This window comes from Colletotrichum acutatum (assembly GCF_030867785.1).
Source record: "Colletotrichum acutatum strain CBS 112980 chromosome Unknown BDZ83scaffold_64, whole genome shotgun sequence".
In the NCBI taxonomy this organism is placed as follows: Eukaryota; Fungi; Ascomycota; class Sordariomycetes; order Glomerellales; family Glomerellaceae; genus Colletotrichum; species Colletotrichum acutatum.
Window position 1 is genome coordinate 130053 of NW_026849058.1, and position 13190 is coordinate 143242.

At 53.2% G+C, this 13190-nt stretch overlaps 7 protein-coding genes across 7 annotated transcripts; 2 read left to right on the plus strand and 5 right to left on the minus strand.

Annotated features, from left to right (window-relative positions):
* Positions 1-80: 80 nt before the first annotated feature.
* BDZ83DRAFT_626102 (uncharacterized protein) lies at positions 81-1032 on the plus strand. Its single transcript, XM_060508539.1, has one exon. The coding sequence runs from the start codon at positions 175-177 to the stop codon at positions 664-666; it is 492 nt and encodes a 163-aa protein (XP_060363553.1). The 5' UTR covers positions 81-174; the 3' UTR covers positions 667-1032.
* A 111-nt stretch (positions 1033-1143) lies between these two features.
* BDZ83DRAFT_580748 (multicopper oxidase) lies at positions 1144-2568 on the minus strand (the record flags this gene model as incomplete). Its single annotated transcript, XM_060505379.1, has 2 exons — positions 1144-1767; positions 1834-2568. The coding sequence occupies 2 exons, from the start codon at positions 2566-2568 to the stop codon at positions 1144-1146; spliced, it is 1359 nt and encodes a 452-aa protein (XP_060363554.1).
* Positions 2569-2797: 229 nt separating this feature from the next.
* Positions 2798-3393, minus strand: BDZ83DRAFT_388739 (uncharacterized protein). The gene is made up of 2 exons (XM_060502768.1): positions 3255-3393; positions 2798-3198 (listed from the first exon to the last, which is right to left on the minus strand). Exons 1-2 carry the CDS (start codon positions 3281-3283, stop codon positions 2925-2927), a joined length of 303 nt encoding a protein of 100 aa, XP_060363555.1. The 5' UTR covers positions 3284-3393; the 3' UTR covers positions 2798-2924.
* Positions 3394-4741: 1348 nt separating this feature from the next.
* Positions 4742-6247, minus strand: BDZ83DRAFT_580686 (major facilitator superfamily transporter; the record flags this gene model as incomplete). Its single annotated transcript, XM_060505372.1, has 2 exons — positions 4742-5254; positions 5324-6247. The coding sequence occupies 2 exons, from the start codon at positions 6245-6247 to the stop codon at positions 4742-4744; spliced, it is 1437 nt and encodes a 478-aa protein (XP_060363556.1).
* Positions 6248-7402: 1155 nt separating this feature from the next.
* Positions 7403-9504, plus strand: BDZ83DRAFT_388767 (pyoverdine/dityrosine biosynthesis protein). Its single transcript, XM_060502769.1, has 3 exons — positions 7403-7904; positions 7963-8343; positions 8405-9504. Exons 1-3 carry the CDS (start codon positions 7511-7513, stop codon positions 9253-9255), a joined length of 1626 nt encoding a protein of 541 aa, XP_060363557.1. The 5' UTR covers positions 7403-7510; the 3' UTR covers positions 9256-9504.
* Positions 9505-9753: 249 nt separating this feature from the next.
* Positions 9754-11247, minus strand: BDZ83DRAFT_753456 (dihydroorotate dehydrogenase; the record flags this gene model as incomplete). Its single annotated transcript, XM_060514350.1, has 1 exon — positions 9754-11247. The coding sequence occupies one exon, from the start codon at positions 11245-11247 to the stop codon at positions 9754-9756; it is 1494 nt and encodes a 497-aa protein (XP_060363558.1).
* A 107-nt stretch (positions 11248-11354) lies between these two features.
* On the minus strand, positions 11355-12968 carry BDZ83DRAFT_626111 (Mpv17/PMP22 family protein). Its single transcript, XM_060508540.1, has 2 exons — positions 12135-12968; positions 11355-12031 (listed from the first exon to the last, which is right to left on the minus strand). The coding sequence occupies exons 1-2, from the start codon at positions 12527-12529 to the stop codon at positions 11614-11616; spliced, it is 813 nt and encodes a 270-aa protein (XP_060363559.1). The 5' UTR covers positions 12530-12968; the 3' UTR covers positions 11355-11613.
* Positions 12969-13190: the final 222 nt, after the last annotated feature.

The following is a 13190-nucleotide window of genomic DNA, read 5'->3' on the forward strand; positions in this document are numbered from 1 at the left end:
TGACGATATTGTTCTGGCTATCTCGAGTGTTCATTTGCATTCCACTCTTGCAGTCTCCACTCTGCTCTGAATAAATCAGTCCTTGGCCTACCTCTATCTTGTGAAACCTTCACGATCACATTTGCAACCCAATCCGAATTCTTCGACAACTTCATTTTAGCCTTGAACAAAGCCATGGATCCTCATCTGCAAGTCTTGGTCAACCGCTCGGTGACGATGGCCACCGTGTTCTCTGCAGTCGTGTTGTCGGTGTCCTCCATGACGGCGGCTATCGACATGCGTGAAGATAGCATAACACCACAACCTCAATGTCCGACCAAACCGAAACTGCGACTTATCTTTTGGCTTCTTCTCTCCATCATACAATCAATTATCATGCTCCTCTGGATGGTCGGCTGCGTCTTGATTGTCCCAGTCGCAGTCGTGCAGATGGCTATCTATTGCCCCATTGCGGCCATCGGCTTCATTATCCAACAGACAAGCGGGCATCATTTTGCCTCAGGAGTAGCTTCCCGCATCTTGGACGCTGCTACTAGCTATGGAGTTACACCTACAACCCTGAGAAAGCGGTCTCTTGATGCCACTGTCTGGCTTTCAGGAGGTTTCTGGTCAAGGCAGAAATACGAAGACCCCGAGGCACAAGAGCTGATGGATAAGTCCCCGTGAAGGGACGAAAACATAGGATAAATCATGAAAAGTTTTCAAGGGTGCTCTTGCAAAATTTCTGGGCTCGGCAGCGGCGAACATTGGATAAGCTTGTGTAAAATTGTTGTGCCGAGGATTTGCAGAGGATGGAGTGCGGTGAATTTGGCATCCAGAGAAGTGCAGCAAATCCGGTTGGTCTTCATGGGACATTGCGTCGTGTTTGTCGGTATTTAGTAGGTGGGAGGAAGCTCTTGTCAGTTCTAGTTACACTCGGGTCTGAGCTCACTCTTATTCGGTGCAGTCTACCTAGTCAAAGAAAAGGGCTGGCTCTAGAAATTGAATTCTTTCATCATGTCATTAATTGTATTAAATAATTTAGTTGAGATATGAAGAAATCAACTGAACTCCTCGCTATGCAAGATCCATATTGTCCACGTCAAGCGACGCTCCTTCACACAAACCAATGTCAGGACAATCTGTTTGTCGCACACCCAGTTCTTATCGAAGTCCGCTGTCAAAAGGTAGAGCATTCTCGCCATGTAATTGTCTGTAGTCGTCCCAGGATGCGCAAACCTCGCGGACATCGTCAGGGATCTTGCTTTGTCGAACTGTCTTTGGCTTGACCAAAAAGTTTATGTAGAGACCAACGCTGGCATGCCATGCAGTATGGCAGTGAAAACTCCAGATTCCCGGGTTCTTCGCTTCGAACTGCACAACAAGATTTCCGTTACGCCTGAGAAGTTCCGTGTCGGCACGAGCCGGGTTTTTGGGATACTTCAGACTGCCGTTGTAGAACCCATCCGATTCGCTCAGAATCTGGAAGTCACCCCCATGAATGTGCATCGGATGGACCGAGAAATGGTTGTTGAGGACCACGCGAACATGGCGGACATCGTCAGGAATCGTGGCCAAGATGTGCTGGGGATCCTTAAGGTACTCTGCGTGACCATCTACTGCCTCGATATACAATGGGCGGCTCCAGTCGGCTTTGAATGTCACGTTGTTCATCAGCCATTGATGATTACCGCTTGCGTTTGATCTGAAGTCGATGTCATAGAGAAGCGTTAGATCAGGCTTAGGGACATGCTTCTTGTAAATCGGCTTCTTCAAGTGAAGATCAGGCTACCAAGACAGGGTGAATTAGCATGATGGCTTAGTTGAAGGGGACATGGGCTTGATAGCACTCACATCACCGCATGTTGCAGAGAAGCTTGGTAGAGCCGCAACAGTCTTGGTGGCTGGAACAACCGTTGCAGGTGTCTCGTCATAGTAGATAGTCCCCAGAACCTCGTCGACTTTGGTCGCGGCACACTGAATCCTCGAGCGCATGTAGTAGGACCGCTTTGGGTCTCCATTGCCCTTGACGAGAACTTCAGCTCTCATGCCGACGCCGAGGATGATGTACTCCACTTCATAAGGCTCTACAGGTACGAAGTCCATTGTGGTTACAATGAGCTTATGGCCGTCGATGGAAAAGATCTGCATAGCTTCGACACTTGTGTTGATCAACCGGAGCTTATGAACTTTGCCAGACTTGAATCTCAAGGATGCGCGAGGAGCATTGCTCTTGCAAGTCGTGTTCGCAGGAGCAAGTGAGCAGTTGAAGTGATTCATTCCGTTGATCATGTGGTTGTTCGACTGAGGAGCGTAGACAGCGGTATCGTTACTGGTTGATATGGCATCCGAGGCAATCTTCTCGTAAGGGTAGTGATAGTAGTCGGAGAGTGTGACAGGGCCCAAGTCGAGGTCATACTTGACGTGAGAAGGGCCGTAAATGACCAGGGGACCCCACAGCCCACCGCCATACTGCAGTGCGTGATGACCATGGTACCATGTTGAGCCATACGTGCTAGCTTTCCAGCGATACGTGAAGCTTCCTCCAGGTACAATGGGGCATTGCGTGATACCGCTGACTCCATCCATGAGTCCAGTCCCTTGCTGATGTATGCTAGCAACAGCGTAAGCACGAAGCCGACAGCAGCTGTGTGGTTGTCAATCATTCATCACTCACCCGTGCCAATGCATTGCTGTGCCTTCCTCCGGACCCGTGATGTTGTTGTGGACGGTGACCTCGACAATATCTCCCCAGTTGGCCTCAACGAGAGGCCCAGGGAACTGGCCATTGACAGTGAGAAGTGTTTGTTCTGCACGCAACGATTACGATCAGTGCCTAGCAGGAAAAGGCAAAAATAAGAAGAAAAGAAAAAGAAAAAGAAAGAAGAAGCCCAAAAGCCGATCTGCCTCGGTCGACCGAAAAAGAGACCACCTGATGGCAAGGCTCAAGGTTGATGTAACATACCAAATCCATCCGGTGCTAGGACAGCTCGTTGTATCGTCCACTCATATTTTCGTACGACGCCAGTGTCAGGCACATTCTCAGGATCAGATTCGCATGTACGGTTACCCCACGGCGGGCTGGCTTGTTTCTCGCTCGATTTGGCTCCCAGATATCGGGGCAAGCAGGTTGGAGTTGGCGTGGTTGTAGAGATGCTCGCCGCAGTCCCAGACAAGGCATGCACTGTCTGCGAGATACCCGAAAGGAGGCCACACAAGCTTGGAATATGTTAGCGCTGACGAAGAATAGGCTTGGGTGAAAAGATTTGACATACCTCAAGGCTGCTGATACTGAAGGCTTCATCTTGCTGTCAAAATCATAGAGCAAAGTGATGGAAGGGTTGAAGTGACAGTCAAACGGACCCAAGAACGCGCCCCAGACGTCTGCGTACGACTTATAACTGATGCATCAGAGCTAACAATAATGCCATCTCACTGTGCAGTTCATCTATTTGAGAAGGCTTTGACGGAATTCGTCGAACTGCCTAGCCGGCCGGCGACATTCACGATCCCGGCGCATGGGGTTAGTTTGCCCCCAGACTTACGCCAAGGGCAAAGAGAAAATAGAATGTCGGCATCCCAGGGTCGTACGGTGCTTCCGAGGTGGCACGCTCGTGTCTATCCCATCGGGTTGGGCTGAGCGTTGAACGACTGGGCAAGACGTCGAGCTGCATGTGGCTTGAAGCTGAAATGCCAGCACTTGAGGAGTTGCCGCACGCGGCCAACGCCACAATACCTGACATGCATGGTTGCCATGCCGCTAAAGCACGGATCTGCCGGCATACTCGTATACAACTGGTTTGCAAGTTTGCTTCATTTGATACTACTCATCGAATGGAGCCAGGGTCTGCTGCTGTGCTTGTTTGCTGCCGACCTGCAATTCGCCTGACAATGTGTTAGTGCCGTTGAGTGATCCCCCTTGCTGTGGTAAGTGTGCTAAGATAATCTCGGGTACACCTGATTGCTTGATTTCTGGTCTCGGAAACTTATTGGCTCTGTGTCACTTTCGTCGAAGCGTGGCACCGCAGGGCCGGTTCTAGGGCTGTGGAACGAACTAGGCTAACTAGATCAAGTCGAGTGAGTCGACTGACTGGGCTCGCAGCGGCTTCCGTCGAATAGGAATGGCCACTTTGACAAAGGATTTAAGGTAGGAGCTAAATGTTGGTTCGCTTGAAATGATCTAGCTAAAGAAGTCAAGCCGCTTGCATCCTACATCGATTTCAGTCAATGGCTATCAAGTGTCGTTCAGATGAATTTCTACTTTCCTATTCTCTTCAGCGAATGGGACAGTTTACCCAAAGACACCATAGCACTTGACCGATTTGCGCCAAGCTCGAAACGGCTTCAAAGGCCCTCTGGCCCGGGTTCTGGGTAAGCCACGATAGCTCCAGAGTGCGAGCTTCCCTGCCTGATATCCGGTGAGGTGGAAGCTCCCCAGATTGCCAAGAATGTGCCGCAATTTCCGATCTTTGATAGAGGGGTTTGCTATGAGCCTTGAATACCTAACATGGACGCGATGTGAGGGGGTCCGCCATCAGGTATGGTGGCAAGTAAATTTCATTCTTTGGCAATATTGGATAATTCGAATTCTCGCCCGTGTCCCCACCATCCAATAACCCAATTCAGAGTCAAACGCCTTACGCCAACAGCCCTGAAATTTGGAAACGCCACCCAATGCTTATGCTACAGCAAACGCAGTTGCATCAGATAAGAATAGTATGGTACCCTTGAAGAAAGATGAAAAAGAAGGTGAATGAGAGTCTTAAATCCGCCAAAAACCCTTCTGTCCAACCTGCTTGATCTTCGCAAGTGCAACCAAAAGACCACCCAGGAGCATGGAAGCGCCAGCAAATAGTTGCGCATAGAGGAAATCGCCGTGATTCAGCCCAACAAGACTTCCGCCAATGGGAGGACCAGCAAGACAAGCAAAACTCACAATGGTGAAGACCATGCCGATGCGAACCCCGAGCTTTGACATGTCCGACGTGACCTCGCCCATGGATGCTGTGAAGAGCGTCTGCACTGCGTTGGCGGTGAAGGCGTACGCAATGACCCAGGCGTAGAGTCCGGCCATGGAGCTCACGGCGATCCAGGCAAAGACGTTGAGGCTACTCAAGAGCAGTGATATAACAAGTGTTCTGAGAGGCTTGATGCTCTTGTCGGCGAGATATGGGGGAACAAGTCGGCCAATGATGCCCACGGCCGACATGACGATGAGGACAGTCAAGGCTCCGCTATCATCGAGGCCAAGTTTGTTGCGACTGAAAAGGGGGACCTGGTGGGAAAAATGTTAGTTCATCGTTTCTAATGTGAATGATAAGAGACAGTCGGTGAAGATACGTACATAATAATATGCAAAGTAGACACCCAGCAAGGCGAAGAACATGCCAACAGTGAATAAGAGGTAGGGCAGTTCCTTGAATGCTGACAGTTCAAGCAAGGGACCACCCTGGCGCGTGGCAGCTTTGGGTCGCGCAATGAGGTAAATGATGATGCTGTCAGCAAGAACTAAGAAACCCATGGTACGAAGCGTCCACTGGATTCCCGTTCTTGGGATCATCTCACGAGCGATGATGGTGAAGATGACGGCACCGATGGGGGCACCGCAGGAACTGATCCCGAGCGCTAGACCCCGCCTCTTTGTGAAATATTGCGAGACCAGCCAGACGAGCGCAGTGAAGTGCATGCCGTTGCCGATTCCCGTGGCGATGCCTTGTGAGAGCAGGAAGTGCCAGTATTTGCTGGAGAATGAAGCTCCAAAGATGCCTCCGACTTGGAAGACGATGCCGGTGATCAAGGTGATTCTGAAATGACCGGCGTCGATGAGTCTGCCGCTCAGGGTTCCTAGTAGGAAAAGAAGGAATATCTGCATCGAACCGATCCACGAAATGTCGGAGGTTGAACTGTCCGGTAGGATCTTGACATATGATGCCTGGAAAACACCAAATGCCGTGATGAAACCGAAGCCGTCTAGAACGAGCAGAAATGCGACGAGGACTTGGAGCCAGCCTTGGAAACCACCATCTGGCCCGTCAGTCGTAGGGGGGACAAGTTCAGCCTTTTCTTCGTCTGCCTGTAGTGATCGTTGTTGGCCTTCGGAAAGACTCTGGCTTTGAGGTCGGACATGATGCTCATCGTTGGTTGACATGATTACTTGTTTGTCGTTGTAGGTTGTGGTATGGACGTGGTGATCGGAAGGTGCTAGTTGATGGTGCTCATCATAATGCACGCTTTGGACGATTGGCAGAGATGGGAGATCTTTCTCCATCGTGATGATGCGAATAGTACGCAACTTGAAGCCAGTTGGTCCAGTAAAGTTACCGAAGAATGGGAAGCAATTCGAGGAATGAATGCCAACTTTTCGATTGTGGATCAACTACAACAGGAAATGAGGGGTTATCATGTCGACAAAAGGAAATCGAGATGTTCAAGACGCAGAATGCTATACCGAGCCATTGGTTCTTTTACGGCAAATCGAAAATAACTATCCAAAGTCTCCGGATACGGCATGTAATTGAGTTTACCAGACCAGCGCCTCGCTCACGACGCCGGCGATAGCAGCTCAGCCTGGCTGACTAGGACACACAACAGAGATGACCGGATTGCGACGGGCGCACCAAAAAGTTTAAGACACATTTGGTGATGGATCAGTTTCCCAGCTTCACGAACCTAAAATCGGATGGGCTTAGCTCGAGCACTCAGGCCAGGACTAATCCAGACGTGTCAATCCATTGGCTGACCTGCTCTGGGACTAGTAGCCGACAGCCACGTCAAGCCTCTTCAGCCAAACGACACGGTTAGGGCTAGTTTGTGTTACGTTCCAAAAGCCTCCAAACGTGGGAGGTGCCTCCACAAGATCCATTGATACCACCAAGTTCCCATCTGCTCTTGGCAATCAGGGAAATCAGGGGACGCACGCGCGAGCACTGGGGAAAGCTAAGGATTCGTGCCCATCATGCCGGTATAGCCGGTGTTGACCTAGTCTCATCGCCGACACGAGGTAAGACAATGCCTTTGCCTCGAGCGTGGGACCATCAGGTGTGCTTATTTTGAGTCAAGTCAGGTAAGGTAAGGTGGTAAGTAGTTAGACCATGGAAAAGGGCAACGCGTACCCTCGGCCGCTCTGCAGGTGCATGCAGACACGGCCACTCCCATGTAACGATGCATATCCATGGCCAGACTCCAGCCTTGGCTTGTGGTAGCTCAGCCTAGACGCCACAGCGCACTGCGATTCAAGCCTGGGCTTCAACAATGGGAAAGTTTCCGAGTAGCGTCCTGAATGCATGCGGCATACTACGAGATATCCAGATGGCATTCCCTAAGGAGGTCCCTATTCCAGGTTAAAGTGAATTCCAAGTATAAGAAGAATCTCCAAGGCCGCCCATGATTGTTATCGATTATCTACAACTCAGATCATCCTCTCCCTCTCATACAATCAAGCAACATTTCCTTTCTTCCTCCTTAAGTTCATTGCCATCATCTTGGGGGACTCATTGATATCTTCTCCCTAATATCCTCCTCAAGCACCAAAATGGCCATCTCCGCCGCAGACCCCGTCCCCGTGTCCCCCACGGACGCCAAGAAGCCGGCAGCCTCCACCGGAAAGCTCATGGCAAGACCGGTCCTTCAGCTCCGTGCTCCGACATACAGACGCCCGAGTCTTGGCTCGGAGCTCAAGAGTCCCCTCAGCTCCATCTCTCCCCTCAGTGTCTCAGACTTGAGAAGCCCCCTCAGCCCTCTGAGGCAGATGCGTGTCGAGTTCTCTGACCTCGAAATCGGTTCTCCCATCGACCCCGTTGATCTGCAGCCTCCTGAGCAAACGTTGAGGAGCCCTGTGAGCGCAACCAAGAGCCCTTTCAGTGCTTTCCATAGCCCCCTGAGGAATGCCAGCATCGATGCTGTAATTGATGATGTCGTCGAAGGAGGTGAGTCGCATCCATCATTGTTGCTTCGAGAGACGTCCAACTAATATTCTGGACTTAGATGCACCTATCATCACAGAGACACTCCCCACACCCCCTCTCGAGCAGTCTTCTGAGCAAGTCGCTCACAAGATTCTTGATGTTCTCCAAGCATTTGGAAGACACATCATCCCCGAGGGTCAGGAAAACCACGAATGGCTTGGACGCAAGATGTTCCACGGCCGTGTGGAGGAGTACGTCAAGAAGGGAGAGTCAGTTAAGATGATCATCCCTGCTTTCCCATGGAAGAGCATCAACCGCACCGACAAGGTGACGGGTGTTCTCCCTGATCTTGGAGAGGACCTGGCCCTTGCAAGACTCAACGACCTCTGCGTCGAGATTGGCAAGGTCTACACCCACGGTGCCGAGGTTCACATTGCCACCGATGGTTTGGTCTTCAACGGTAAGCCCTTCCCTTTTGGAAAAGCCATACTTCGGTGTCCAATCACTAACTCGCCAATTAGACGTTGTCGGCATCTCAGATGACGAGACCTGGGAGTACGGCGCCACTCTCATGGACATGGCGGCCCAAAAGGGATACGATGGCATCAAGCTCCTCCGCGTCATGGACTTTCTCGGTCTCACCAATGAGAACGAGCCCCTCACCAAGGAGAAATACATGGAACTCGTCGACGAGAGCCGCAAGACCCTTGAGGCTCAATTCGGCGACCCAGACAAGGACGTCCGCGCCCTCATGGAGACGGACAACGACACGCTCATGACCTACCGCGGCTTCATCCGCTTCCTCGAGACAGACCTGCGCAACAGCCCCGTCGCGGCCCACGCCACCTCGGGCCACAAGTACCGCAAGGTCGTCAAGGAAGTCGCCATGAAGATGATGATGCGCGCCGAGTCCTTCACCAAGATCATCCTCGCCACCTGCCCCGACCACGTTCGCCTCTCCATCCACCCCTCCAGCGGCGCCGTCAAGCTCTCCATGCCGCTCCTGGTCGAGAAGCACAACCCCGACGGCTTCCCCCGCACCCCTTGGCACAGCTCCATCGCCGTCTCCCTGGATGGCGGGTATCGTTCCCTGCACGCCAAGGACGTCCGCGACACGCACGACTTGGTCATGAGGGACGGCCGTCCTTGGTGCTTCCGTGAAAAGTCTGAGCTCTTTGATCTCGGCGAGGATGTCGAGATTGAGCACCTTTACCCCACTGGTATCGAGGTGCGCCCTCGCGAGGAGAAGAATGGCGAGGTCAAACTCAACGAGGCAGCCCGCGAGAAGCTGGTGAAGCTTGCTCAGCTTCAGCCTGTAACCGTCGTAGGCTTTGAGAATGCGCCCGAGTTTGTCGTCGCGGGTCAGGAGTAGCCGTAGTAACCGATCTTAGTCTAGCATCTAGAAGAGGGTTAGCGGTTTGCATTGCTGGGGCATCATCAACGGCATCATCATGGAAAAGAAGAGGCAGACAGATATGATTATCAGGAGGAAAGTGTAGCTTGATAGGCGCCGATCGCTGCCAGGTCACATGGAGTCAGGCGTTTTGTGGTTGCTTTCTTCTTATTTAACAACGCCACCAAAGCATTCCAATAGGTAATGCATCGAATAATCTTCAAGCTCGAGGAAAACTTACGATGGGTGATTCCACAAATGGGTATGCTGAGATAATGATGGATTTCGGTGGTCTAGTTCTCCGAGTAGTTCCACGAAGACTCGTCCAGTTCTTCGGTCCCTTCAAGAATCAGCTTATTGAATATCTCGGGATCTGCACGGTCGATCTATTCGATTCCCACTATGAGGCGCGCAGATGTCAAGGGCCCAGGTGGTTCCGCACTGAGCAGTCAATCTTCTATTTGTTAAGTTGGTATTCTACGCCTGGTCCTTGATCTCCCGTTTTATCTTTGTAATTGTTCCCGGTCCGCCGTAAGTCAAGCCAGTGTACACCATGGCCACGCTGGCGCCTGCATTGAGTATCTTGAGCGCCTGCTCTCCGTTTGTGATGCCGCCTGTCGCGAAGATGACCTTTCTCGGGGTATCCTTGCCCTCGATCAGATCGTGAAGCTTGCCGGAAAGGGAGCCGTCAATATCGGGAATGGCAGCCGCCTCCTCGGCCGAGCCGGTCTGGAGGGTCTGGGCATCGAGCTTCTTGCGATATTTTCCGACCAGATCCAGAGTTCTGTTGTACATAGCGGGTCCTGAGTACCCACCCGTCTCCTGCAGCGCCTTCTGCTCCTTCACAGTAAGCTTGACACCCTGGGGAACGATGCCAGTGCGACGGTTGGTGGTGTTGCCCACAATGACGCCGTCGACACCGCTGCTGCAGACGGCCTGGACGATGCCCTCGATTTGGGCATCCTCCTCCTCGTCAGGGGAGACCTTGACCATGACCTTGGGGGCAACCTTGCGGTCCACCTTGCGAGCCTCCTGAACCACAGCACTCAACAGTCTCGTCAGAGGCTCGGTGGCCTGCAAATCACGGAGACCAGGGGTGTTGGGGCTGCTGACATTGACCACCAAGATGTCGGCATATCTAGCAAGACGTTGTACGCAGTAGACGTAGTCCTGAGCAACGGCGTTGACATCCTTCTGATCCGTCTCCTTGTTCTTGGCAATCTGCACAGCCAACAGTCTGCCGGGGAGCAAACTGCCAGCAGGGACACCAGCCTCGCCGTCCAGAACCTCCTGCTCCGTCGCGCCAACCTTGCGAGCGAACTTGCGCACGCGCTCCCTCAGTGTGATGGCCATGCTGTCGGCGCCCCGCGAGTTGAGACCGTATCGGTTGATCATGCCGTCGAGACTGGGAACGCGGAAGACACGAGGGCGGGGGTTGCCGTCCTGCGGGCGGGGCGTGCAGCCACCGACCTCAACGATGCCGGCACCGAGGGCGAAGAGGGCGTCAGGGATGTCGGCGTGCTTGTCGAGACCAGCGCTGATGCCGATGGGGTTGGACAGCTTCATGCCGTAGACTTCGGTTGCCAGAGCAGGGTGTTCGGCGAGGGTTCTGTCGCGTTCGCGAATGTGGAGGCCCAGATCGTAGAGAGTCTTCATCATACCAGTGCCGGCGTGGTGGGCATCCTCGGCGTCGCTCCAAGCAAAGCGCATCAACATGGGCGACAATGCGTGGATGGAGGCCCTCGTATCGGTTACGTAGAGATAGGAGACATAGAGAGACCCGGCGAGGGCAATGCTGTACAGGCCAGTCTTCAGACCCGAGCCGGCCTGGGATTCCGTCGAGGAGCCGGTGCCGGTAGAAGCATGACGTCGAGGGATGTTGCCAGGGAGTCTGGGACGGAGGGTGGTAGAATTCTTGGTGGATCGGAGGGCGGACTGCACGCGGCAGGATCGCATGCAGATGGACGCCATTGCAGAGTAGAGTTGCTGGTCCTGGCCAGCACTCAATGGCTCAGCGTTGGGGAGATTCGAGGGTTGTGATCTGGACGAGGTCAAGGGCCCGAAGGCAAAATGGGCGCGAAGTTTGGGTTGCACATTTGGCGTCGCTCTGGCACGGAGGGACAGTGTCAGTACAGTGTCGACTGACACGGTACAAAGTCTAAGGTATTTTTTTCTAAGAATAAAATCGTATCAGATCATGACGTTCTCCATGTCTCTATGGTCCGTCTCCGTCTAGCCCAACGCCGTCCCGATGCACTACAAAAGAAAAGAATGCTGCCAAAGAATGTCTAGGATATTTATGCTTTCCGCTCCTCCCCTCGTCTACGTATTTCAAGCTCAAGCCTCCATCTTTACTGAACTCTCATGAGAAGCGATGGCCTGCACCGCATGCGATCTCTCTTGGATTTCCTCTGCCTCCTCGACGACTTCGGCCTGTCTGTTTAGGAAACTCAGATAAGTCTGCCATCCGACAGCAATCACGCCCGAGAAGACGCTGCGGTATTCCATCGGGATAAAAGAGAAGCTGAAGGCCGTCACGGCAGGCCACAGCTTGCACGAGTTGACGATGCTCACAGGCACACATTGTCGGATGCGGTCGATGATTTGGTCGAAGTTGTCGCCAGCCAGGAACGCCTGCATGCCGAAGAAGTACGAGTTGAATATGGGCGTGAAGCACACCTGGTTCACCACGACCTTTGTGGCCAGCGAGAGGAGCCGCGAGGCGTAGTTGAAGTTCTGGGAGAGGAAGATGAACCTATGGAACACACTACTGCGTCAGTCACTATTCGAATAGACGAGAACCACACGAGTCCTGCGAGCACGAGCACAAGCACGAGAACGAGACCGACCGAACCTACCACTTATAACTGGGAATAGAGGAAATGGCGCCGATAATCAAGGAACGCATTGTCCGCTCCGGGTTGTAGTCGTTGCCGCTCATGTTCTGGGCCGAGAGGTCGGCGCAAAAGTAGATAACCAAGGAGCTGATGAACTGCGTCGTCAGAGGCCTCTTGCGCTGGGCTCGGGCATAACCCTCTCCGGCGCGGGTCAAGGGTCCGAGGCGCTGCCATAACGGGATTGTCGTGATGGTGTTTGGCACGGGAATAGGATCCTCTGCCCTCTTCGGCTTGGGTGCTTCGGAGCTGGAGTTGGCGCGACGCTGTTGCTGTTGTGCCAAGCGATTTCGCAGTCCTTGGGCTCCGGGTGTTTGGCGGCGCAAGAACACCCGGAACAGTGTTGTGGTCGTTGCCATGCTCGGTTTGGTTCGGTTGTGAAGTACGGTAGGTGTTATTGAGGAATCATAGTCGAAGTTGTCGAGGAAGAGATTTGCAAAGCGCCTCTTCGTCCAAGGTAATTTTCTCTTGGTACCTTACTGCGCAAGGAAGGGTATGCCGAGAAGTATGGCCGAGATGATGGCCCAAAGGCGTAGGGCGGCATGGACACACGCACACACGGTCACACACCCACCCGACACACACCCAACGGGCCAACACCAATCACCCACTTCCACCCTGGACTTCCCGCCTGTGCCCGCCTGGACCCCTGGAAAGCAGACCGGGAAAGTGCGGCAGTGGCATTGCCGACGCCGATGGCGGCCCTTCCGTCGGGGTCCGGGCCCTGTAGGAGTGGGGCCTTTTGATGTTTCTCTTCTTGTTTCTGTTTGGTCCGTCGTTGCGTGCTTTTCCCCTGCCCTTGTACCTCTACCTTACGTAAGGTGGACTCGGACACGTGCAGCTGCCAGGGGTGACAGGCCTAGCTCAACGCCTAACAAGCGCCACCCGCTGCCATCTGTCTGCACCTTACCACCAGCTGACTGGCCGCCATCAGCTGCCCCTCCCCAAGATGTCACTTGGGAGCTAGAAGAGCACCTGGGAGTCCACCTGCGCACCGCACTTGACTTACACACCTCAAAT

What these genes read in the sequence shown, in the direction of transcription:
- BDZ83DRAFT_626102 (XM_060508539.1), top strand. Translation starts at nt 175, where the DNA reads ATGGATCCTCATCTGCAAGTCTTGGTCAACCGCTCGGTGACGATGGCC.
- BDZ83DRAFT_388739 (XM_060502768.1), bottom strand. Translation starts at nt 3,283, where the DNA reads ATGAAGCCTTCAGTATCAGCAGCCTTGAG. An exon ending in TCAGTATCAGCAGCCTTGAG is followed by an intron (nt 3,199 to 3,254) that starts GTATGTCAAATC and finishes ACATATTCCAAG; the next exon opens with CTTGTGTGGCCTCCTTTCGG.
- BDZ83DRAFT_388767 (XM_060502769.1), top strand. Translation starts at nt 7,511, where the DNA reads ATGGCCATCTCCGCCGCAGACCCCGTCCCCGTGTCCCCCACGGACGCC. An exon ending in TGATGATGTCGTCGAAGGAG is followed by an intron (nt 7,905 to 7,962) that starts GTGAGTCGCATC and finishes TTCTGGACTTAG; the next exon opens with ATGCACCTATCATCACAGAG. An exon ending in CGATGGTTTGGTCTTCAACG is followed by an intron (nt 8,344 to 8,404) that starts GTAAGCCCTTCC and finishes CTCGCCAATTAG; the next exon opens with ACGTTGTCGGCATCTCAGAT.
- BDZ83DRAFT_626111 (XM_060508540.1), bottom strand. Translation starts at nt 12,529, where the DNA reads ATGGCAACGACCACAACACTGTTCCGGGTGTTCTTGCGCCGCCAAACA. An exon ending in TCTATTCCCAGTTATAAGTG is followed by an intron (nt 12,032 to 12,134) that starts GTAGGTTCGGTC and finishes TGTGTTCCATAG; the next exon opens with GTTCATCTTCCTCTCCCAGA.